Source organism: Eulemur rufifrons, chromosome 3, assembly GCF_041146395.1.
Source record: "Eulemur rufifrons isolate Redbay chromosome 3, OSU_ERuf_1, whole genome shotgun sequence".
Taxonomy (NCBI): domain Eukaryota; kingdom Metazoa; phylum Chordata; class Mammalia; order Primates; family Lemuridae; genus Eulemur; species Eulemur rufifrons.
Genome location: NC_090985.1, coordinates 87,717,612 through 87,742,961, shown reverse-complemented (window position 1 = coordinate 87,742,961; position 25,350 = coordinate 87,717,612). Strand labels below are relative to the sequence as shown.

The window sequence follows — 25,350 nt, the reverse complement described above, 5'->3', positions numbered from 1 at the left end:
TTGCTGATAAGGCCTGGAGGGATTATCTTATAGCAAACTTAAAATAGAAGTTCATGTTGTTTGTAGTAACAGAGAGTGAAAAGAAGTCTCAGAAAAGCTGTCTTGAGGCATGACTCAATTCCTCTTTCCTTGCTTGGCAAGAACAGGCCTCTAACCCGTACTTGCCCACGAGAGGAGGCACCACTGTGGCGTCGGGGGGCCGATTCCGCTGCCCATCCTGTAGACATGAAGTGGTTTTGGACAGACATGGGGTATACGGACTTCAGAGGAACCTGCTGGTGGAAAACATCATTGACATCTACAAACAGGAGTCCACGAGGTAACGCTCTTCGGTGTGTCAAACCCATGCGAGGCTTGTTTTTGTTTGTTTGTTTTAATGGGTTGCTACACTGAATGCTTGTTTGCCGATCACAGACTGATTGTTTTATAGGAAAATGCTTTTCCAAGTCAGTCCTTCCCAATGAGACCAAGAGTTGCTCATGGGAAGAAAGAAGGAAGCTGGTGTCCATGCTTTTGTATCAATTTAAGACTGACGTGACTCATTAGCACTAATCCCTTCCAGATGGTGATGCTGAAAGAGGCATAATGCTGCCCCTCCTCCCTTGAATACTAGTATTACAGACATTTTAGTTATTTTTGCACTTCACAGGTCCTTTGTAGATCCAGATCCTACAAAGCAGAAAAATTCTAGTATAAAACTTAATAGAAAATTAAGTTTTGCAATTGGCATCTTCCAAAGTGGCCCAGTTCCTAGTACAGACAGTCTTGTCTTAAAATTGTCTGGATGATAATAATAAAAACAAAATCCCCTAACACAGTTTGTTACCATATTGACTCTATGGCAAGTTGCAAAGCAAGGCATAGCCCTGGTCTTTAGGGACTTGAAGTTTAGAGACACTAGAGGGAAGAAAAGATGGAGTTTAGATTATGTTTCCCTATTTGTTAGATTCTATTTACTGCATATAGTCTTAGCATTCACTTGACTGACTGATATGCTCTCTCTATATACACACACACATATATGCATATATATACACACATATACATATATATGCATATGCACATATATGTGTGTGTGTACATATATCTCTCCACTCACTTAAAAAACAAAAAAGTCTTCTTAATCATGAACCACATTGGCTATAGAATTCCTTTCCTAGAGACAACATAGCGGGAGTTTGTTCCTAGAAGGCACGGTGTGAAGAGCCCTTTTTTCAGTTGTGTACAGGTCAGTCCGGTCCACAAAGCTTGATAGCACATTGAGACCATCTAGAAATGGCCTCATTGTGATTCTATTGGGGGACATGTATTTGTGGAACATCTGCAGGGCTTTAAGAGGTTCACACTCTTGGAAGGAGAGCTGTTCTATAAATCTAACATAATTATTATAATTATTATGGCTATTAGTTTCTGCTTAAGATCCAAAACTAAATTAGATAGTACCAGGATACAGACGGGTTTGGGGAAGAAAAAGAATTGCTGATGACATATTGCAGAGATTGCAGCCAGCTGCTTCCCTTGCTTCCAAGGTCTCTTGACAAGAATGAAAGTACCAGTGTTGTTGTTACTTTCCAGATCTTATCTCGTTGTATTTCATGACTTTAAAATACAAATACACCCACTATCTCTTTAAAAACTTAAGCAGCCAGTTAATAACCAACCAATTATTAAGGGAGTTTATATAACAACTGTTACAGTGCCTTGCACAGAATAGTTGCTCCATAGGTGGCAGCTGATTAAGTAACACCACAAATATTCTTACATGTTCTATTTATTGCAATAATTTTCTGTTTTGCCATTTGCCGCAGTGGGAACTTGAAATGTGAAAAAATAACAATACTTGTTATGAAATCCAGAGAAGAGGAGATGTTGAACTTTGTAGCATTAGTAAAACTATAAGACACATTGTTACCTTAACTACAAGTCTGCTTGTTGTAGCTGCCAAAAATAATACCCAGGGGCTGGGGAGCAAATTGCATAAAGGCAATGAACCAAATTTCCAACAATACAGCGCATAGCTGATTGGACCAGGAGTGGTTTTGTGATTTTTAAACTCTTATGCTGTTGTTTCTTGAACTTGAGACTTGGCTTTGGAACAGTTTTACTTGGTAGCAAAACCACAAGTTGCCCAGAGGGCTTAGCCACATGTCTGGGCATAAACCCAGTTGTCCCCTGAAGGCTGGCAGCCTTATCAGAACCTGAGCCCCAGGGTCTATTGGAAGACCCTGGAATAACCTTGGATATGCAGAGTAAGAAGAGCCCAGCTCTGGTCATTGGAGGCAGCAACAAAAATGGGAGGGGGTGTCAACTAACTGTGAAGTACTGGTCAACTCTGACCTCCCACAGAAAAGCTAGAGACTGTAGGTCTCCACAAAACCTGGCCTTCTTGTCTAGAATTCTGGCATGGTGCTGAACTAGCCATAGTTTGGGGCGGGGCGGGGCGGGGGATAGTGGCAAGAGAAGGCACTATTTTGGCTAACATTAGTAATTAACATAGTCATAATTAACTTTAAAATAGAATAAGTAAAACTATTCTATGACTATGTGCTATGTGTCAGACACTATTCAGGGTGCTTTGCACATGAATTATGTGCATTCTTTAATTCTCACTACAATCCTGTGAGGTGGTGATTATTATTATTATTATTACTCTATTAAAGGTTTTCAATATTTTAATCAAAGTAATTAAAGTATATAATTAAAAAAATTAAAACAGTACTACAAGGCCTACTTTTTCTTCACTTCCAAGTCTCACTCCCCAAAGTCAATCACTTTTAATTCTTTTAGTTGTTTTTCTGCTATTTATCACCAACGACATATATGTACTACTGGTATGCTCTTATTCTTTGATTTTTCATTTTGAGACATTATCTATTGACTTTCCACAGTAGATGATCAGGACTGGGCCCTCACATGGCTGGGCTTTGCCCTCAACTTGGGAATTCCCTTTACTCTCCCCTGGATTGAACTCTTTCTTCCTTTATCCCAGGTCTCCCTCTTTGTTGGTTTACTCTCTTCTTTTCATGGAGCACATCCGCAAGTAATCTCCTAAAATGTGCACAAAGTCCTCCTCTTTTCACACTTTCCACACTTCTGCCTTCAGGCTCCTGCCCGGCTTCTGCAGTTCCAGACCTTTCCAGGGTTCTACAGCTCAAGTCAGCTTGCTTCTCGTAGGCTCTTTCCCTGCAGGCACTTAGAAGAGCTGAGATGCAAACATCATCCAGATGTTCCTAATTTCCAACATGTTTTGACATCTCTCTGCTGTCATCTTCTTACTTTTTGTCCTCACTGATTTATACCTTTTTATTTCATTACTCTCATTTTACTAGGATTTCAGCAGAAAACATAAATAAATAAATGCCTATGTTCATTCTGCTATATTTAATTAGAAGACCCTTAGTCCAATTTTTAGATGTGAGTAAAAATTGAGACGAAAATAGTTTAAGTAACTTGCCTAAGGCCACACAGCCACCACACAGAGAAGCTGAGCTGGAATAAAGCTTTAAGGTCCATTTGACAACAAAGGTACTGCCTGATTTACCTGACCAAGACCAGATGCCCACCCCTCAGGAGACCCTAGGGTGGTCCTGGCAACCTCAGAGACCAGACAGAGTAGGCTACAGAATCCTTCAGTCCGGCCTGACCACCATTGTGAACTTGGCCACTCTCACTTCATAAATATGTATTTTACATCTTTATTCTACATGCCATTATCTGTTTCCAGTATCTTACACATTTTAAGTAGTACAGAGGTTTTCATTACACATTCATTTATAAGTGGGCGGTGCCTCTGGGCCTAGGTAGCAAATGAAGTAAGAAGAACCCAATAAGTAATATGGGAAATAGTTCTCAGTGCATATTGTACCATTGGGACAAAAAGAATCACAAACTAAATATAGAGCCTTATGGCTGTTTCCCCACTTTCAATGTTTGCATATACTGCATAGGCCTGTGCTCTATGACACTGTCTCTAGTCACAGCTGTTGACATCAGAACAGCATGTGGGGCACAGGCTGCCCTCAGGAAATGTCTAGAGAAAAAGAGCTGCAGAAGCACAGCCCGTGCCTTTTCCAGTAGATGTGCTCCAGACTCTTGCTTAACCCACACCTGTCACAAGGTGGACATACACGGGAGGGAAGGGCTTTGAGGCAGAGAAGCCTTTGACCAAGCAGAGACCAACTCACTAGTCCTAATCTCTAGAAAACCTCCAGAGGGAGTTGTCATTTATTAGTAGAGTATACAGGATGTTGTCTGGTCTCTTCCTTTGCCGAGTACCAGGTGACCCTGGGCTTCCCCTGTATTTCCCACCCCTTCTCCAGCTGGGCGATGCTATGTTAGAACACAGGAAATACTGTCCATTAACAGGGCAATTTCCCTTTCACCTTCTCACTTATTAATTCAACAAGTATTTGCTGAGCCCTCCTCTATGCAAGGCACTGTTCTGGGTCCTGGGGCTCCAGCAAAACAGAAGACACCCCTCGGCCCCTGCCTCACGGAGCTCGCATTCTAGTCGAGGAAACAGATCTGGACCTGAGAGGGGGGATAATTTTCTCAATTGTGGAGTTCACTTGCCTTATCTGAGTTCCAAGCATATGGTTGAGTCAGGCGATCATAGACTTCATGCAAAGCGTATTGCTACAAGACCAGATGGAAATCCCTTTTGTAAAAATCAGACTGCAGCATCTTGAAACTGGAAGTCATGCAATTTCCTCTTCAGACCCAGGGCTTCCCTCAACGTTTAGCCCAACCCTGAGTACCGGACTTCTACCTAGCAGCGTAGAGAGATACGTCAGCACCTTCGCTGACTTTCTCTTTCTGGCACTGCAGCTGCATGGTAACACACATCAATATCAATGGTGTTCATTTTTATTCCCCATTCACAGTAAGAAGTACTGTGACCCAGTACTGTGATCCAGTGACCATTTACATACATGAATGGATATATAAATGTATATATACACACTTACACATACTTTTGCTATTCTATTTTATTTTGATTCTAACAATGCTGGTCATGACCCTCTAATTTGATTTCATAGCCCATAATAATTGATTTCATGGCCCATAAAAAACCTGCAGTTTAAAAACAATGTATCTCTAGAGCAACTAACAAAATGTAGCCCCAAATCTAAGATATATCTAAATAACTATAGGTTTGGGACTATGAGGAAAGCTTTGGGATTGGAGTTCCTAAAATAGTTCTGAAAACCATTAACAGCCTCAGTCTTTAGACAGGACATATCTAAATCCCTGGGTTTGTATAAGGAGGCTACACCTCCCTCTTACGCACAGCTACTTCCGACCAGCACCTCCCAGACCAACAATGAGAAGATTTCAGTTCCCGCTAGCCACTCCTTCAGGTGGAAAAAGTGTTTCCTGGGGCCAGAGGCTGGAGGAATAGGATCGAGCTCCTCCGCAAAGCTGTGCAAACTTGAGACTTAGTTATCAGCCACCTCCCCTTCTTTGCTCATAATCGGAAAGTGTCTCCTGAGAAACTCGTGAGCGTGTGGACACGGCGCCGGAGTGGGCTCCCAACGACTCGCCAGGGCCCAGGGTTTGACCTTCAGGAATCTCACTGGCCCGTTCCCAAATCTTAAATAACTCGAAATCGGCCAGAGTGGAAACACACCACAGAAACAGGCAAATGCTACGAATCAGGGTCTCCACGTCCCGGCCCCAGCCCCAAGCAGGTGGTTAGAGATTTGTGAGCACGCCACTGCTAAACTCGTCCAGAAGCGGAATTTGGTGGGCTCCGGGGACAAGAAAGGGCCCCTGGGAGTCTTCTAGAATGGAGTTGCAGGGCGCATCACCAATCCCCGCTGTGCCCCAGGGCGAGTTGACGGACTTTTATCTGCCTACCTCCTCGCAGGCCAGAAAAGAAGTCCGACCAGCCCATGTGCGAGGAGCACGACGAGGAGCGCATCAACATCTACTGTCTGAACTGCGAGGTGCCCACCTGCTCCCTGTGCAAGGTGTTCGGCGCACACAAGGACTGCCAGGTGGCTCCCCTCACTCACGTGTTCCAGAGGCAGAAGGTAAGAGCTGCTCCCCCCCCCACCCACTCCCACAAGCAGCACCTTCCAAGTGCCAGTGTGACAGGTTCCTTGCTGGGCACGTGGCCGGGGCTGGGTGCCCTAGAGGGCGGGGAGGAAGGCCGGACATGGCAGAGGTGCCGGGTTTCAGGAAGGGTGCAGGAGAAGGTCGCTGTTTTTGGCCCCTTTGGAAGTTGCTGAAGATGAGTAGTGTTAGGGAACCCAGCCTAAGCTCACACTGCTCAAGATTATTTGAAGTTTAGACTATGGAAAGGAAAGGATAGCTTTTTACCCCTGTCACCGAATGCTTTCCTTCATTCACCAATGAAAGCTTTCTTTTACCCTCCTCAAGGCTTTTTCTCCCCCACTCCTAGTGAGGGAGAGCTACAATGACATGTAGTCACAGACTGCCTTGTGCTGGCCCTCATGCCACTGGGCCGGTTGCTAAAAGGCCCCCTTGGAGTAGGTGCATCTTCCTTGCCCCAGGGCCTCAGCCACAGCCCCTCATCCTGACCAAGGGTAGCATCTCCGTTAGCTCAGCACCAACCTGCCACCCTGGTTTCATGCACCAGTGGGCCAGGGCTGACCCACTTGGTGCAGATGAAGGTGGGGTTGGGTGCCCCAATGGGCGCAGCCCCTCCAGGCGCTGAGGATCTGATCAACTCCACCTCCCAGCTGCTTTCAGTTAGAATCATCCTTCCACGGTCCGTCAGGGGTTCCCTGTGAAGATCAGTGTTGGAATCAAATTTGGAAGCCAAACTCTTGGGCAGCATTTACAACCAGTAACCACCAACTGCTAAAGAAGCAGGATTCTTCAAGTTATCTATAACATTTATTTATTTCTCAATCCACTTATAATTCATTCCCCCTTCTTCTAGCCTCACATCTCCCAAAGTCAAGTTAGATGACACTGTTTCACACTGCCTCCCTCAGAGCCCTGGAGATTCATGAGAGATGGACAGGACAGACTGTTCCACATCCTGTTTGGCCAAAGCAGCTTCACTTTTACCTACAGGTTTCCATATTGACTTCCATTTGAAGAAAGGGTTCTGCAGCTTTGAAATATTTTATAATTACTGTTCTGGTCTAACCTTCTTCCTTTAAATGTGGAATAATTAACGTCCAAATTGATATGTTTTACGCAACATCATCAAGAAGTTAGGGACAGAGTTAGACCAAGCACAGAGGCATCTGAAGTCCCCATTCAGTGCTCCCTGAGGCTCCATAAGCCAGCCTCGGGAAAGGGGTGAATATGAACAGTAGGATAGCTTCTCAGGGCAAAAGAAAAAAGGAATTTCAAAGTTAACATATTCCCCCTAGAACCAGCTGCATGTTCCAGTTTTATAAGTCTGTAATGACTTAGTCTAGTGTGTGGATGTTTGTGCATATATGTTATACACTATATTCTTAGCATAGTAGGCCCATAATAGGTATATGTCGAATAAATGAATATTTACTATATACATTGCCCAAGTAAAACTGATTCTGAGCTACACTAGGCAAATAATTATTTTGGGTCCCTAAAGTCATATATTAGACTCCGTTACATTTACAAACCATACTTAGAATTCTTTAGCTTGAACATGCTATTCTCAATGGCCTATAAATTCAGTGTTCTTAATGTTTTTAACAGAGTCTCTATTAAGAATGTGGTGAAATCTGTGAAACCTCTTCCTGCACAAATGAATTCATATACAAAAGTTTGCTTGCAATACTGGAAGGTTCAAGCCTCCCTGTCACTCCTTAGGGGCTGCATGGACCCTAAGAACACATAAGGACAATACTATTAAATACAACTAGTCCACAATCAGTGGTGACTAGGAAACCCCTGGATCTTGAGTTCTTCTTTTCTCTTCGTTTAGTCTGAGCTCAGCAATGGCATCGCCGTCCTTGTGGGAAGCAATGATCGAGTCCAGGGAGTGATCAGCCAGCTGGAAGACACCTGTAAAATTATTGAGGTAAGTCAGGTGACTCCCAGGGGGTCTCAACCAAGCCTGCAGCTCCTGGGAGTTAGTGGCTTCCTCAGTGCCACCCTAAACATCCCCATTCCGACATGTCATTCTTTCCTTATAGAATGGCCTACTTCCCGCTATGTCTCTGAGATACTCACCTCTTGGCACAGAAAGAGAAGTGATGACATGAGTCAGTGAGGCAGATTTTACCACAATTACTAGGGTTGTTGTTGCATATGTTCTTCTTTCTTGTTCAACTCCTTTTGAAAGATTAGCTGCAAGAAAAATCAATTCTGCTGGTCATAGAAATCAGTGTTGTCGCTATTATAGCAAACTTCCTTGGTGGAAATCTCAACTGTCTTAAGGAATGCTGGTTAGTGCTTTAGAAAGTCATGTGCAGGTTTGAGGGGCACATCTGTGCTCTAGCAGCAGTGCTGCACACCAGCCATCAGGAGGAGAAAGATCTGCCTGACTGTGGTTAGAGAGTGGCTCAGTGTCTGGGAGCTCACAGAGGCCAAAGTTCTGGCTCATTCCTCTCTGTCTGTCCTCTGCCTGGCCCAATGCCCGCACATAATAAACACTCAATAAAAACTTGGTGGATGAATGGATGAATGGCTGGCTGTTCAGCTCACATTTGAACTTGTCATATAAGAAATAGAGCAAATCTACTTTTCCTTCGAGATCAGATAAACCACGTAATTACTCAAGGCAAAATGTGGAAGCCTGAGAGGTTTAGCTATGTGGCAGATATTTTTTCAGGAATTGAAAATTCCCAGACTAGTTACAGCTGTGCTGCATAGGGGGCAGGTGCAGGACGCCTGGATTCAAGTCCAGGTCCCTGGCTCTGACAGCCAGAGAAGTCTGTTACTGTCTCCCTGCTGTAAGCCGTGGGGTCATTTGTTATTTTCGTTGGACCTCAGTGCCGAGGGTAGAGATGTTATCCTGCTCCGTCCCTGGCGCACTGTTCTCGTTGCTGTGTGCAAGGCTTCTCTTGTTACTATTTGTTTCCTTTTATCGCCATTTCTCACTCCTGTTCTCCTCCCCATAGATAACTTCTCTGATGTGTTTGATGTTCTATCTATATTCTTAAAAATGTGTATTGTTTTATATATATGTCTTTTAATTTTATAAATGGTATTGTGTTGTATTCTCATTCTGCTTCTTACTTTTTTTTAAAACTAAGCATTATTTTTTTAAGATCCATTCATGTTGCTACAATGACATTTAGTTCCTCAGTTCTCTTCTGTAAAAATGGGGCAATCTTAGTACCTACTTTATAGAGTTACCATGAAGAATGAAGTAAATGAGCAGAAGCTAAGTGTTTAGCACAGTGCCTGGCATGTGGCGAGTGTCCGATGAATACTATTCTTACTACTTTATCATCAGAAAGGCAAATTCTAGTAATCCCAGCACTCTGGGAGGCCAAGGTAGGAGGATAACTTGAGCCCAGGAGTTTGAGGTTGCAGTGAGCTTGATGCTGCCTCTGTACTCTGCCTGGGGCAACTGAGTGAGACCGTGTCTTAAAAAAAAAAAAAAGAAAGAAAGAAAGGCAAATTCTATTAAAAGCCAAAGGCCATTTCCTAAATGATGGCTTCAAGACATTAGCCATAATTATCCCATTTTAGATTTACACATCATTAAAATCAATCTCCTTTCTTCTCCACGTTCATATTCCTGAAAATATCTACCATCAATCTGGGATCCTTTTATAGAAGGCAAGTTTTCTCTTGGTGAAGAGCCTAAAGAGATTCAGAAATGGACAATATAAACTTTTTTTGTTTGTACTTATTTACAATAAAGGGCAAATACAATTTGATCATTAAGCCATGAATCAGCAGTCCAGTGTGGTCCCACATTGAGCGTTGAGTGTATAAATAGGAGCATGTTGCTTGTGGGTGAATGAGGTAATCTCAGGCCTTTATCAGAGATGTCTGCTGGAAGGAAGAGGCTTACTGTCTGGGACAGACAGCCTGGGAATGCACACGGGAGAAAAGGCCTGTGGATCACATTTGGGCCTTGAGCAAATGCAAATGACTCAGGCTCCGTTTAGCCAGCATCGGAGGACACCAAGAGGGAGGGGAGAGATTCACAACAGGTTTTCTTCATAGAAGCGGGTCAGAGGCACAGTACGAATCACTGTTTTTATTCACTGAAAACAAGACACGAAGGAACAAGTTTGAAGTTAATTCTGCAGAAGGGATTAGTGCGGATATCAGGAAGAACGTCCAGGGCATGAAAGTCAGGATCATTACCCCATTCTCAACTGATAATAATATTCATCAGCACGACACACTTTTGCGAGTATGTTGACAGGTTACTAGAGGAGGGTGTGTAATCACTCCCTGCAGGGCTTTAAGATGAGGCTGCAGATTGGCAGGAGTTTTAAAAGTGCCCATCCTTTTTCTGTTTATTTCACTTCTGGGATCTTATCTTAGGGAAATAAGATGAAAAAGCAAAGCAAATATATATTTATATACACTGTATAGGATGTAAACATTCATACACAACACTATAAAAAGTACATCATTCACCAAATACTGATGTTTTGGTCAATTGTTCAGACCACATATATGAGGGTGGTCCCATAAGATTATAATACAGTATTTTTACTCTACCTTTTCTATGTTCAGATATGCTTAGATAAACAAATACCATGTGTTACAGTTGTTCGCCAGTACAGAAACACGCTGCACAGGTTTGCAGCCTAAGAACAATAGGCTAGATCATATAGTCTGGGTGTATCATTTAGTTTTGTGTAGGCACATGCAATGATGTTCCCACCAGAATGCAATCACCTAATGGCACATTTCTCCGAACATATCCCCATTGTTAAGTGGTGCATGACTTTATATATTCATATGTAACCTCCTATACATTCTTCGGGGGAAAATGAGGAAAGAAAAACACCAAAAGGTTAAGGGCAGTGAATAGTGGGACCACAGGTCATTTTCAATGCCTTCCTTATATATTCCTGTATCTCACATTTCTATTAAGTCTGATATTTTTGTTAATAATAACCAGTAAAATAAAGAATGAATGAATGAATATGACTCACATAAGCATGCCTCTTTTAGATCAGTTTAGGTGGTTCATCTGGAGATGTAGGAGTTGCCTCGAAGCCCTGTGGAGGTCTCTGATTTTATGATTCCGGTTTGACACAATATCTTCTGTTTGAAGAGTCCCTGAGGACAAAGACACTGTCACAAATGGCCATCCTGTGCACCTGTAATTGCTGAGGTGATCTCCCACAGAGCCAGGTCCATACCAGTGGGCAAAATCCCAGAGGCTCAGCTTCTTGCCAGCCTGCAAGGCAGGACAGCACGGAGGGAAATGGTCCTGCCTTGCAGAGCGGGTGAATTCTGTCATTAGGGACACAGCTCCTGTGTCTCCTGCTCTGCCTGGGGTTGTTGTTTCCCTTTCTGGCTTTGCTCACCACCTGCTTGGAAACATTTTCAGAGAAGCCAGGAGTGGTTCCTGGCCAGGGGGTGGGAAGCTGTTGTTAAAGGATTCCCTTTTCTGATTGGCAAGGAACTCCTCAGGGATGGGAAACAGAGCAGCCCCTGGGGTGGGCACTGTCCTTCCAAAATTACCTTGCCCCCCTGCCTGGGGCCCTGATGCCTGCCCTTTTGTAGTAGCACCTGTTCCTTGCACATGTCTAATTTTGTCCCTAATCATGGAATGTCTTGCAGGGCTGGCCCAGGCAGGCCTCTGGCCCAGGACCAGCCCTGGAGCATTGTTGAGGTTTGGGTAAATCACACAGTGGACTCCTGTTATCCTTTAAAAATAATGTACACAGTTGATGTGAATTTACAGTGATAATGCAAGAGGCTTTGAGAATGACTATTAGTCACAAAAGGGCAGTCTGAATTGTGTCAAAGGGGAGTGGCATTTTCATTCTGTGCTGTGGGCTGATGGTGGGTGAAGGAGCTGTGAGGTTGTTTAGCTCTGCTGCTTGAGGGTGGCTCAGCCTACGGCATCCCCTGAGCTCCGGATTGCAGCTTGGCAGAGACTTCTGGGCTGTTGTGGAGGAGCCCAGCATGGTCTGGAGCCTCACTTGCCTTTCCAGGCCTGCAGATGTTCTGGGGCAGGCTGGGACTGGGGAGGGGGGCTGCTCGTAGGAGTGGGGAAGTGCACTCGGGAGCTCTCTGCTTCTGGAAACTCGTGCTTGACTTTCACTTTTCATCCCTAGAAAACATAGTCTTGCAGTCTTTACCCCTTGTAGTCTTTACCAGTGGCACTTATCCTATGTCACTGGATGCCCAAGGGGAAGACCCTCCCAAAGGCAGGCTGGCAGGCCTAGAAATAACCCTGTTTTGTATGAATACCTGTCTAGAGGAAACTGCTATAAGCTGAAGAACAAATACTTGATACTGAGCATTTCTATTTTCTGAACAACTGAATAAAATCCTCCAATCCTCCAGCTACAGTGAGAACGAATTCACTGTATTTTCAAAACAGTGATTTTTACCCCAAACAGCTTTTTCTCATCTCTGAGACGCTGTCCATGCAGTTACAAATATGAAGTCTGAATATATTTAGAGTAATTTTAATAGGTATACCACAATTTTTAAGGCAATATAGCATATACGTTAAAAGAACAGATTGCAGAGTTTGAGTTTTAGCTCTGCCACTTAATTATATGATGTTGGGCAAATTGTTTATGCTTTCTGTCCCTCAACTTCCTCAGCTTTACAGTAGGGATGATAATACCTTCTTCACAGGGTTGCTGTGATGACTAAATCGGGGTAAGAGGCCCATGCCAAGGGCTCAGTAAATGTCACCACATGTCAGCCTCAGAGTCAGCTTGGAAAGTGCACACTTACTCTGGTGATGTGAACCACCGATCATTGGAACCACTGGAGCATCTTTTAAACAGTGTCATAAAAAGACAGTCCCTGGTTAATTGTGATGGCGGGGCTGAGCAGCAGTCTCAGAGGGAAAAATCGAGAGAGAATGGCACTCAATATTAGCTCTCTTCTTTATGGAAGAGGCTTTGTGGCAACTGGAAATGTTGGCAACCAAGGGAGATAGAGCCTCTTCCGGGAAACATGCTGACTACTCACAGCAGACCCGAGTGAGTTACACATCTGCTCGGCTTGCCATGTGGCTCTTGCCGGACCTCGGGGCTCGAGTCATAGCCCGCCCACCTGGCCCTCAGCCTTCATAGGGTTACTTGAGGAGATTGTAATGATCTGGACTAGCCCAGAAAACATTGAATGCCAAGGACCCCAAGATTAAGCATTAGAAACGCCACAAATTAAGACACAATTATCTTTTTAACGTGGAGTGGTAAGGTGATACAATACAAAGGAGCCAGAATTCTGGAGACCCAAGCCCCACGGCCACTGAATGGAGCTGAGCGCTGGCGAGGGAGGGCTGACCCCCAGCCTGGGTGCCTGGAGGATGGTGGTGTTTCTGATTTATCTGTCCCTTTTCTGGGGACATCCTAGCCTGTACTCATGGAATTTCACCAAGCTCTTGTAACTGGAGCTTTATGAATGAAGGGCTGGACTTGATTTTCTTGGAAGGAACTTCCTTCTTTACTATAGTTCTTTCTTCAATATTATTAACCTACTGGCTGCTTTTTTTTTTTTTTTTCTTTTGGAGGGTAGTGGGAGGAAACCCTGTTTGGCTTAATAAAGGGACTTTTGAAGTTCTGTATTTCAAATGAAGCTGCAGCTCCAAACAAATGTGTCTTGATGCATGTTGGAGGAATGTGGTAGAGATATGAATGGGCCTGGTAGAGCCACAGTTGCTCAGTGACAAGTGGCAGGGCTGAGAGCTTATCTTCAGTTCTATTTCAGTCACAGAACCAGGATCCTTACATGGTAAGATCAGTGGTCATAGCTGCCTTAGGTTTTTCCTGTTGTGGCCATGGCATTTGCCCAAGCAAGTGCTGACATTTCAGAGCTAGGGCATGTAATGTATGTCTTAGTGAGACAGATGGGAACAGAGAGAGGCCTGTCATAGCTTGAAGACTCTCTGAAATATCTCCACGTTTACCTGAAGTTGTAGAATCTTGGAACTGTAGAGTTAGAGGGGACCTTAGCAATTATTCAATCCAATCCCTCATTGCACAGATTAAAGCAAACAAACTACTGTCCTGAGGTTAAATGGTTTCCCTAAGGTTACATTTTACTGTTTTTTGTTTTTGTTTTTGCTTTGGTTTTTTTAGCATTGAATGAAGCAGAAGCTTAAAGTATCCACTTAAATACCTATTCTTTTGGAACAGAGCAAAATTAAAGCTTTTGTGTGAGGGCTGAGTATTTCCAGACACAAGTCATATTTCATACATTCATCCAATCCATCAGGAAACCCATATTTCTCAAGTGTGCACTATGTGTCATATTCTGTACACATAATGTTGGGGAAGCAGTGGCAAACTAAATGTAAAAGCTTTCTGCTCTCAAGAAGATTTTATTCTAGCAGAGGAGTTATACAATAAACAAATGAATAACAGGATCATTTCAGACAGTATTAAGTGTCTGGGAGAAAAATGAGCCAATAAAAATCTACGCATTAAAAACGTCGGTACTTTGCTTGATAGGCTATCTGCTCTTTTAGTAAAAGATCATCTGCAGTTGATTTTTTTCCCCATGAAAAGCTTCTCTTTGTAGTTTTCTATCTTATTTTTTCTTATAGCTTCTCATATATAAAAATGGTAAAAATTGGAGTTGCCAATTTTAACATTACTACAAAGGCAACAGTTAAATAATGGCTTTAGATAAAAGTTAAAGGTTACCTACTGACTTCTAAGGAAACAACCAAATGACTACTTGATTTTTTTCTTTTCATCCAGAAGTTTTGGTATTGGTTAGAAACAAATAGTCCACCCATCATCATCTTACCATTTCAATATGGGCAGGATCACTTTATAAAATCACCCCTTTTTGATACATTGCATCCACACTGGGTTCTCCCTGGAGATGGGATGAATTTTATTCTCACTCATTTAATTACAGACAACTTTTATTTGGTTCTCCTAAGAAACCAGTAAATATAGCTGTCATGACAGACGCGGGAGGAAGGTTGTGCTGCAGCAAGAGGCTTTGCATCCGAATATGCTTGGGGACCAACACATTGTGCATTTGTGATGGAGGTCACTGCACTTGCTAAGCACACTCACTCAGGTGCCACGTGCACGCAACAGGATGCAGGAACCACAGGCATCCAAAGGAAGAATATGGAGAATATTTGAAAAGATAAACTTGAAAGTTCAAAAAGTATACATTTTGATTCAATTACTATCCAGAGAAATAGGGGGACGGAGGAGGGTAGGTATACAGCCTGGAATTAGGCTTTAAGATACATACCCTTTTGCTTAAATAAATGAAAAAGTATGCTAAAAGCAAAGAGAAATCTTTGGGGTTAGGAAGTTTTTGTGGAGAAGAGATAAACGAGGTTGCTGTCATCCTTTTGCAGGTAACAATGGTCCTTTAAAGTGTGGTATCTGCAGATATTTTGATAATGCAAAAGTTCACATTTTTTCCTCTTCCATTTTTCAGGTTGCTAGAAAGTCACTGTTGAAAGTGTTGCAGATTCACATTTACAAAGGCACATTTACAAAGGTACTAAAATTCAGAATAGCTAGGTGGTCTCTGAGAACATTTTTTTTCATAGCACTTACCTGTTCCCCAGTTAGCTTGCAGGGGAAATTGATAACCTGAGGTGTTTGTTATTCTCTGACTTTCACAGCACTTTGATGGTCTTGTTGCCAAGAAAGTTTGAAGGGCACCTAAGTTAGTCTCTTATGCATTGGTTTTACCTCGTAGGGTATGAAAAAATAGGAGATTTTCAATTTCATGGAGCATTTCACATTTGAATCTGACATTAGGTTAACCTGAATATCTTAAGTAGATTTCTAAAAGTTTATAAGTCCCAGTTGCACAATTCCAAGGAAGAAGCATGTATTTTTTTTCCATTTCAGAAACAGATTTGTCTAACTTTTACCATATTTTACATAGAATTATATTAAAAGCAAACTGAACAAGAGAAAAAAATTTTTTTCTGTTAAGAATTAGAAAATATTAATGTAATGATTTTATATTTTATGTGTATCATTCATGATTAATTTTATATTTATTATTCTCCTAAAGAATGGAAAATGATGGCAGGTTTTTAGATCTTAAATCCTGTTACACAGTAAGCACCTAGTGAATTTTGTTGAAGAAAGGAACTAATTAATATAATTCTGAAACAATTTGAGGTTTCTTGCCTTTAAAAAGTCTATTCTCAACATAGCAAATTTATTAAAAGGCATATATTCAATTTATAAGTACTTTGTATAAATTTTTTTCAAGTCACTTAAAAGTATGGGCCCAGCTGGGTGTGGCGAGAGCAGCAGTGAGCCAGGAGTTCAAAGACCTTGATTCTAGGCCAGGCACCAATATTAAATGGCAGAATGGCCTTGAGAAAGTGACAGCTCCGCTGGGTTTCATTTTCCACATGAGTGAAATGATTAATTGGGAGTCTAATGAATTCCATGCAGCTTCTAAATTCCACAACTGAGTAATTCAAATTAAAGAATTTGGACCTAAATTTAATAAACACTGATATAGTACCTACTATGTCTAGGTAATATTAGAAGTGCTTTACAAAGTGTGTATGATATAATAATTACAATAAAGCATAGACCATGCATGGGGTAGCATTTTCTGTACTGTAAAATATAACCACATATGAGTTTGCTATTAAAATGGTAGCAATTTTACTAAAATTCAATATAGTATAAGTCATTAAAAAAACCAGAATAGAAATAATATAATACTCAGAACTGAAACTAATATAGGAATGAAAGTAGTTATTTCATTTTATACCACTAAATAAAATTTATATGGCTGAAATAAGTGATCTGATCTTTATTAGACTCGAGAGAATACACCAGGGTGCACATGACTTCACATCAGTCTCATTGCAAAAGATTGGCTGTCATGATCTTGAATGTTTTCACACATACTAAATCACATAGAAGAAAACTTTTGTGAAGACATTCTACCAGTATTACATCTTAATATAATACTTTTTATAAATGTTTTAAGTGCACAATTCATTCCAGAAGAACAAGCTGGAAAACATTGTATGTGCACAGTCGGCAGTAGAGCTTCTAAATATCAGAGAGGCGTATTTCACGTATACAGTGGGCACATGGCTGCCTGCAAACTTAGAGCAGAAGGTAATATAGTGAAAGAAAGTTTGATTGGAAAGCTACTAACAGGCTGCAGTTCTTAGGCCGGGTTGCAACAGTCCAAATCTTAAACTAAAGGACTGGAAATGGATGGAAATTTGGCAACCCCCCAAATTTCCATGTCTTGACATGCTGCATGACCCTTGTCCTGTTACTCTGACAATTACCAGGACTCCAAGCATTTTTGTCCCACTCCTCACCTCTCCTCCTCCCCATCCTTTAAGGCCAACTCAGGCACCACTTCCTCTAAGAAGCTTTTCCTGAGTCAACACTCCTGAGTTCCCTCAAATGCCCCCCACCTGCATGAAGGGGTGGACCAAGGTCCCATCTATAAATCTCTAATATGTTTCCATTATTCAGCCTACTACACTGAATTACATTATTGGCCCATAGTCTTTGTCACTCAGTGAACTGTGAGCTCCTTGGGAACAAGGAATTGTATTTCATTCATTTTCGGATCCCCAGAGTCTTGCAATAGTGCATGACACAAATGACATGCTTAAGAATTGTTTGTTAAATGAATGAGTGGATGGATGGATGACAACAGTACCTGGTATTGACTATTAAAATGGTTTGCTCCATTGGATCTCCTTCATGCGTTACTATTCGGTCAGAAACTGCAGTGGGAATTGACTGTGTTCCAGGGGAAGCAGTGGAGTGACAGATGTATTTCTTCTGCTTTTATGGAATATTTTCGTAACCAACAATTTGGTTTAGGTCATCCTTTTGTTCCTCTCTTACTCTAAGAATAGTAGAGGACTTGGGGGGAAATGAAACATAATTTTAAAAAATTGATTCAATGGATATTCATTGAACATCTACTATCCAAGGTGCTACGTCTCCTAGGCAGACCCAGATTCTGCCCTCAAGGAGACTATAGTTTAGGTATTTAAGAAACTCATATAAATGAAGAAAGCAATACATGACATCAAAGAGATCAATATCTACCAAAATGAAAGAACATGTGATAAAGGTCACAGAGAGATCAGAGATAAATTAGCTGTGTTCCTAAGAAGCCCCAGTAGGTGAGAGAGCTAGGTTGGGTGGTCATGGCTCACAACCTGCTCTCAGCTGTAAAGGTCCTGGATCCAGAGATGGCCAGGTCCAAGGAGATTGGCACACACACATACCAAACTTATTGGAGCCTAAAATACCAAAAGGCCAATGAATAGTGAACTGGAAAATTAATTATGAGTTAAACTTTGTCTCAGAGTAAAGGAAGCTGGATGGTACTGTAAGGCTTCAGACACATAACACAAGCATGCAAGCCAGATTTCCAATACAGCCTTTCTCCCCAAGTGCAAAACCAGATCCAGGCCAGGTGCGGTGGCTCACGCCTGTAATCCTAGCACTCTGGGAGGCCGAGGTGAGAGGATTGCTTAAGCTCAGGAGAGTTCAAGACCAGTCTGAGCAAGAGTGAGACCCTGGCTCTACTAAAAATAGAAAAATTAGACGAGTATTGTGGTGCATGCCTGTAGTCCCAGCTACTCAGGAGGCTGAGGCAGGAGGATTGCTTGAGCCCAGCAGTTTGAGGTTGCAGCGAGCTGTGATGATGCCACTGCCACCCAGGGTGACAGAACGAGACTCAGTCTCAAGAGAAAACAAAAAAACAACCAGATCCAGTATTTCCCCTTTTTAGAAAGTATTCAATAAATAAAGGATCTAGCAGAAACAGGTATATACCATAAATGGTAACTGTTATGGGATTTCAGAGAGTTAAAAAATGATATTCAGCCATAAAAATCAAGTGAAGCTTTATGGAAGAGGTGGAAGTCCAGCAATGACTTTGAGATTGCTTAGAGTTTGTGACTATGACTTGGGGGAGAACATTGTAGACAGAGGAGACAGCATGAACAAAGAGAGTGAGTGGTTCATTTTTGCTGGAATACAGGGTATGCAGTGGAGAACGGTGGACTGTTATGAAGGAAAGCTGGAACCAGGTCATGGAGGGCCTTGAAGGCCAGTTGTCAAGTTTAAATGTTATTCTTTGTGTCATGGGGGAGTCATAACAGAAAAAACATGATTAGAACTATACTCCGAGAAAATTAATTTGGTTGCTGTGTGAACTTGGCTAGGAGGGACAGGAGGAATCCCAGATTCAGAGGCCTTTGGGAAGCAACACAATTCACATGGGAGGACTGGAACTAGGACAGTATTGGCACAGGTGGAGCAGAGAAAGACTGGAGGTACAATCCAGAAGGTACCACAGTGTTTCCTCACACACACACACTCTCCAAAGCAATATATAACCTATAACCTATATATTCCAGGTATAATGTAAAAGAAAATATATCCTAATTTCTATGAAATTCTCCATTTATGAAGATAGAAAATTGAAAAATCATTGATTCATTTAGCCAATTTGATTGATTTTTGGATTGTCTAAGTATCAAATTTGCTAAAAATGGGATTTTTCAAAGCACCAACACAGTAGATATCTATACTTAAAGTGACATCTTAAGGGAAAAGAAAAAAAAATATCCTTCATAAGTAAATGTTCTTTTCTCCCAAAATGTATGGGTGATTTCTCCAAACAGACGTCCTTTCGGACACTTTCTAACATCAGCTAACCCCACTGACAGGAATGTTGCAGACAGCAGAAGCAGGAGCTCTGCGAGAAGTTTGATTACCTGTACGGCATCCTGGAGCAGAGGAAGAATGAAATGACCCAAGTCATTACACGAACCCAAGAGGAGAAACTGGAACACGTCCGTGCTCTAATCAAAAAGTATTCTGATCATTTGGAGAATGTCACAAAGTTGGTTGAGTCAGGAATCCAGTTCATGGATGAACCAGAAATGGCAGTGTTTCTACAGGTGAGTCTCTCTCTGGCACCAGGGAAACAACCCAAAAGATAGGTACTGGAAATTATTTATCACATTTCATTGTTTTATGTACATTTCATTTTTTATCTATTTTGCCAACAAAAATATGAACCCCCTTTACGCTTCTATCTCCATCTATTTAAACAATTCAGTAAACATATATCTATGGCATTGCTGAAATATAAGAGGGTTCAGATATAAAACAGCAGTTATTTATGGCATTTAGAAACTAAGCTATGAGATTCTCAGAGTCAGCAAAAGAAATAATTGTCTCACCACTGTCTTTGATGAAAAGAATTTAAGTAAGCCTATCTTTTGCTTTCACAGAATGCCAAAACCCTGTTACAAAAGTAAGTAATTTTTATTTTGTGGAAAAACACATATTTTCTCTTTTACCCAAGGCTATCAAATTTTAAATAGTGACAAAGTGGCAACTTGTCTTCGTTGCAGAATCTCTGAAGCATCGAAGGCATTTCAGATGGAAAAAATAGAACATGGCTATGAGAACATGAACCACTTCACAGTCAACCTCAATAGAGAAGAAAAAATAATACGCGAAATTGATTTTTACAGAGGTTTGTTATTCTTTTGACCACTTGGTCAAAGTTGCAGGTGTGTGAGAGCTGCAGAGGGGTTGGGTGGGAGGGAAGGGGGATTCAGAATCGCGTCCAGAATCAATGTCGACAACTTTACAAGAATCATGATCCAATGTGAAGCTCTGTTTCATTGCAGGATCATATAGTTTGTTGACAGTGTTTATTTGCTTTGCATATTATAGAGCCTATTTTGATGCCATTATTGGGCATTTGACTCTGAGTAGTCAAATACTTAATTGGTGGTGATGATGATATCTCAACTTCATCCTTACACAAACTGTTAGCCCCAGTGATGTGAGGTGTCGTCAAGAGCAAGGTTAAGGATGAGATAAAAATAAAACATAGACAACATCTAGGCTAGATATTAGAGCCCATCAACTTAAGCAAACATTAGAGGACAAGAATAGTAACAGTCTTAGACTAAGTCACAACATGTAAATAAAGCTGGGTCTATGTGACCAGATGTGCTCCATGAGCTATAAATGCATTCCTACCCTTTGGCCCAGAAATCCCACTCCTGGAAATTTATCCTGATGAAATAATTGAAAAGAGGACAATAATCTTGGGGCTGACCAAAACTTTGATCACCTTGACTTATTCTAGCCCATCTAGGTGACTACACCCCTCGGTTACACCACAAATAAGGCCAAAAGGCTGCACCAACATCCACTGGTTTCAGAGGGGCAAATCTTCAGGGTGGATTTTGAAAAACTATTACTTAATATTGTCTATTCTTAATGTTGCCTGAGAGAATATTAAGATCTGTGGGTTTGGAAAAGAGTCGCGGCATTAACTGTGGCAAGGGTCAGTCTTCACTGCACGAAGGAAGTAAGAAATGAAAAAGAGACAAGGGTTTGTGTGCTTTCTGAGATAGGGAAGAGAGTTGCATCTCCATTTAGTTTGACAGAGATAAACAAGTGACAATCGCAGCCCTCAAGGCACTTGTAGATGTGGCAGAGTATGATAAAAATGTGAACAAGCTTTGGGCAGGGGGGTAAGATGGACGGTGCTCTTTGAGGGTGAGGACTTTGTCCTGGGAAGGAGAGCAAGGAGGATGGGGACGTTCCTTCCCACTCGTCCTGTCCACGTTTCACTAGAAGCACAAAGCCCCTTCACGGCACACAGGGACCATTGTTCAGAGTCTGTTTGCAAGGACTTCCCTAGCCCGACCTTAAGCTGGGCATTAACTGTTTCCATGACTGCAGTGGTAGTTATACGATTTAAAAGATTCCTTACCTTACCAGAGGATGAAGAGGAAGAAGAAGAAGAAGGAGAAGAAGAAGGAGAAGGAGAAGGGGAAGGGGAAGGAGAAGTAGGAGAAGTGGAAGAGGTAGAAAATGTTCAAACAGAGGCTCCAGGAGACGGTGAAAGTCTGGGAAAAGCTCTGGAGCCCGCTCAGCTGTCCTTGGAGCCGCAGGCTGCCCCTGGGGCACTTTCAGTTTCCTCTCCAGAGCCACCTCCAGCCCTGCCACCTGCTGCGGACGCCCCAGTGATGAAGGTAACCACTCATGAGTCCCTTCCTGCAGGACATGTGGCCGTGTCTCCTTGATGAACAGCCTAAAGAATGTATTTGAGTCTATCTTAAGAAAAAGATAATATATGTCAGACATTTGTGTGTGGCAGACAAAAGATTTCAGGACAGTCACAAAGTCAGGGAGAAAAGTCCTCTAGGTGATTCAACAGGTTCATTGTTATAGCTGGTTGGCAAGACTAATTTAGTACAGTTTTCCCATCAATAATACCCTCAAATCTAAGGTAATCTTTGTCTGGAAATTTTGTGTCTGTGTGTGTATGTAAGTAACATGTTAACTGATGTAACATGTCTATGTAAGTAACATAGACAGCCTGTATCACGGGGATTCTCTGCTCTCTGTTACTTAGTGAATAGAGATATAGGGTGTAAGATGAGAAATGATATAGGATATAGGGTCAGAAATAGAAGTTATTACACTTTCAGAACTTTGAATTTTCTGTAGATAATAGAGGAAGTAGAGAAACTACACTGGTTTATGTCCCTGCTGCTTACCCTGAAATACAGCTTGTATGTCTTTCCTTCAGTGGGCAAGCAGTGAAGCCTGGTTTTCTATGTATTGGCCATTCAACAAGGTTGTATATTGACAGAATTGTTTAAAATACATCTTAAGAAATCAGCTCATCCCAGATTGGCTGACCTTGTGTTTTTAAGATGTCACTGCCCAGTTTTCAAGCCTTCGTGCTAAAATGTATGACACCTCAACAGACAGGATCCCAACCTGTGAGTTTGTGGGCAATGCAGACTCAGCAAAGAAAAACCCTGGTTTTGCAACTGCTTTCAGAGTAGATTGAAATCATCTGCAGAACCAAAACTCCAGAAGGGAACTCAGAGGTGGAATTGTATTTCTATGCTCTGTCTCCACAGGACACCAGGCTAAAATGTTATTTATAGTTCCTAGAATCTTGAAAATCTGGGTATACCAATCACGTTGAAATCGAGAGAGGTATAGTTACTAAATGAGGGTTGGATATAATCAGTGAGGTTAATTTTGGGGGCCCACAGATAATGCCAACAAATTAATTCTGGTCAATAGTTTGACCCTTCTCCCATATCTGATATTTTATAAGCAACTTTCACTTGAGACGTCTGCTTTCTGCCCACCCACGCTACCACCTAGTGAAAGACAAGCACAGCACGTCCAAACGCCAGACAGAGGGCCGCTAGTGTTGGTCTTGCACCCTGAGCACTTCGGAGGGTGGGATGAACTAAAACAGCCACTAAGTCAGGCACCGCACACAGAACTCAGTGTTCAAACCTGAAGGGAACTAAAATCGACTGCTTTTCTTCTTCTTCTTCTTCTTCTTTTTTTTTTTTTTTGTTTTTTTACTTTTGAATTTATCTGTCCTAATTAAGGGGGAGGTTGTGCCCAGTGGCTCTCAGCAGACCACAGAGTCTGAAACTCCAGTCCCTGCAGCAGCGGAAACTGCGGATCCCTTGTTTTACCCTAGTTGGTATAAAGGCCAAACCCGGAAAGCCACCACCAACCCACCTTGCACCCCAGGGAGCGAAGTTCTGGGGCAAATAGGGCCTCCGCGTTCTGAGGACTCGAATGTGCAGAACGCAGCAGTGGCAGGAGCTGCAACCAGGGAGAGGGCAGCAGTGAGTGGTAAGGAAACTAGCGCACCTGCAGCTACTTCTAAGGTTAGTGTTGATGAACTTGTGTCTGAATGCTCTCCCACGCCCCAGGGGCCCGCTAGAATAGGCCTCAGCAAAAAATAGGGCTTTCAAAGGACAGAGAGAAACCACCGCCATGGGAAAAATACAGATACAACTCACCAGCCATGTTGGCTTATTTTTAAAGTGTTATATGAAACAAAACACAGACCAAAACAAATTTGACTTCACTCTGCCCATGCGTGGTGACTTCACACCTGGCTTCCCAGGGAGGGGCGTGAGCGAGCCTGGCCCTAGGCATGCCGCGGAGCGCCGCTTGGTCTGCAGTGACTGGCTGTGTCCCTGGTCCTCCTTTGCGACAGCCACCTGCCCTTGCTCAAGCTTCCCTGTGTCCTCCTTGGGCTTCCAAAGACTAATCACCTGCTTCTGTGTCGTTCCCAGCAACCCCCAAGGAGCACATCTGAATTGAGTTTTAAGCCTGCTCTGGAAAATAACCTCTGATTCGTGGGTTCTGGGAGTGTGCCGGCTACGGCTAGACACGGTCTTGCTCGACTAAACCCGTGCTTCCTAAGCATGTGCTCCTGGGAGCAGAAAAGCACAGGTTTTCCTCCATGGAGATTTTGAAGAGGCTCTTGATACCTTGTTTTCTTTATATAGTGAGAGTCTGAAGTCCACATGTTCTCCCTAACACCTGGTTAGCTGTTTGCATGTCTCTGAGAGTCGGTAGAAATCTTTTACAATTTCTTCACCAGGAAGAATGTTCATAGTTACACTCATGAGCATTCTTAAATGCTGTGTGGGGTGTGAGGGTGTGAGTGTTGCCCGGACAAGAGGCTGTCAAAAAAAAACACTCTCCTGCTCCTGGGTCATCAGGTGATTATAAACAACAAACAACATTTTTTCAAAAAATGGGAAAATGACTTCATTATCTTGATTCTATCTGTTCAAATGGACCTCCATTTCCACTTGAAATGATATTTGGGAAATTAAAAATAACATGCTTTGGGGCCAGATATTTGTTTTCACAGCTGAAAAGTGACAAAAATAAATGTTTGGTGTGAGGAAACCTTTTGAGGTGGTTTTTAGGTTAAAAAAACGGAGTAGACTTTATGTCTAGAAAGTTTGTAAAATTCTTTCCTGTTTAGTGGAAGTCGTGTGCGGAGGAGCTGTTTTCTGAAAACAGTAGTGCCATACTCCACAAGGAGCTCGCAGTCAGGCTCCAAACCAAAATGAAGAGTCCATCTAAATGATGCTGAAAAAAATTATTTTGTGATAATATCGGTGAAGTTTTTTTCTTGTTTTCTCACAGGAGTTAGCAATCTGCCTAGCACTTTTGGCTTTTCTTATACTTCACTACATCTGGAGTCAGATTCAGTGCTTGATTTTTACTTTAATGGGTAGGAAATATTTTCTTTTCCCTTGACTAACATCTCATGTAGTTTCTTCCGTAATGTTCCTTTTCTGTAGGCCCAGAGATGAGTTTCTCCCCAAACCTTGAGGCCCAGTCATCTAAAAAGAACGGTGTTTGCAGATAATACTGGCGACCTCAAGGCACTGAGGAGAATTGCTCCATTATCTATTCCTGCATGGAGGGAACCCTGACTCAGAACAGT

At 42.2% G+C, this 25,350-nt stretch overlaps 1 protein-coding gene across 4 annotated transcripts in view; it reads left to right on the top strand.

Annotated features, from left to right (window-relative positions):
- Positions 1-25,350, top strand: part of TRIM55 (tripartite motif containing 55) — a 43,327-nt gene that overhangs the window by 707 nt on the left and 17,270 nt on the right. The window contains exons 2-10 of one of the 4 annotated variants that reach the window (XM_069466442.1): positions 147-319; positions 5,870-6,035; positions 7,895-7,990; positions 19,751-19,984; positions 20,321-20,343; positions 20,444-20,568; positions 21,834-22,087; positions 23,477-23,764; positions 25,047-25,134. In XM_069466442.1, the coding sequence (XP_069322543.1) occupies positions 147-319; positions 5,870-6,035; positions 7,895-7,990; positions 19,751-19,984; positions 20,321-20,343; positions 20,444-20,568; positions 21,834-22,087; positions 23,477-23,764; positions 25,047-25,134 (1,447 nt within the window). The remainder of the gene's footprint in view (positions 1-146; positions 320-5,869; positions 6,036-7,894; positions 7,991-19,750; positions 19,985-20,320; positions 20,344-20,443; positions 20,569-21,833; positions 22,088-23,476; positions 23,765-25,046; positions 25,135-25,350) is intronic. The other 3 variants (XM_069466441.1, XM_069466443.1, XM_069466444.1) reach the window with 3 other exon arrangements.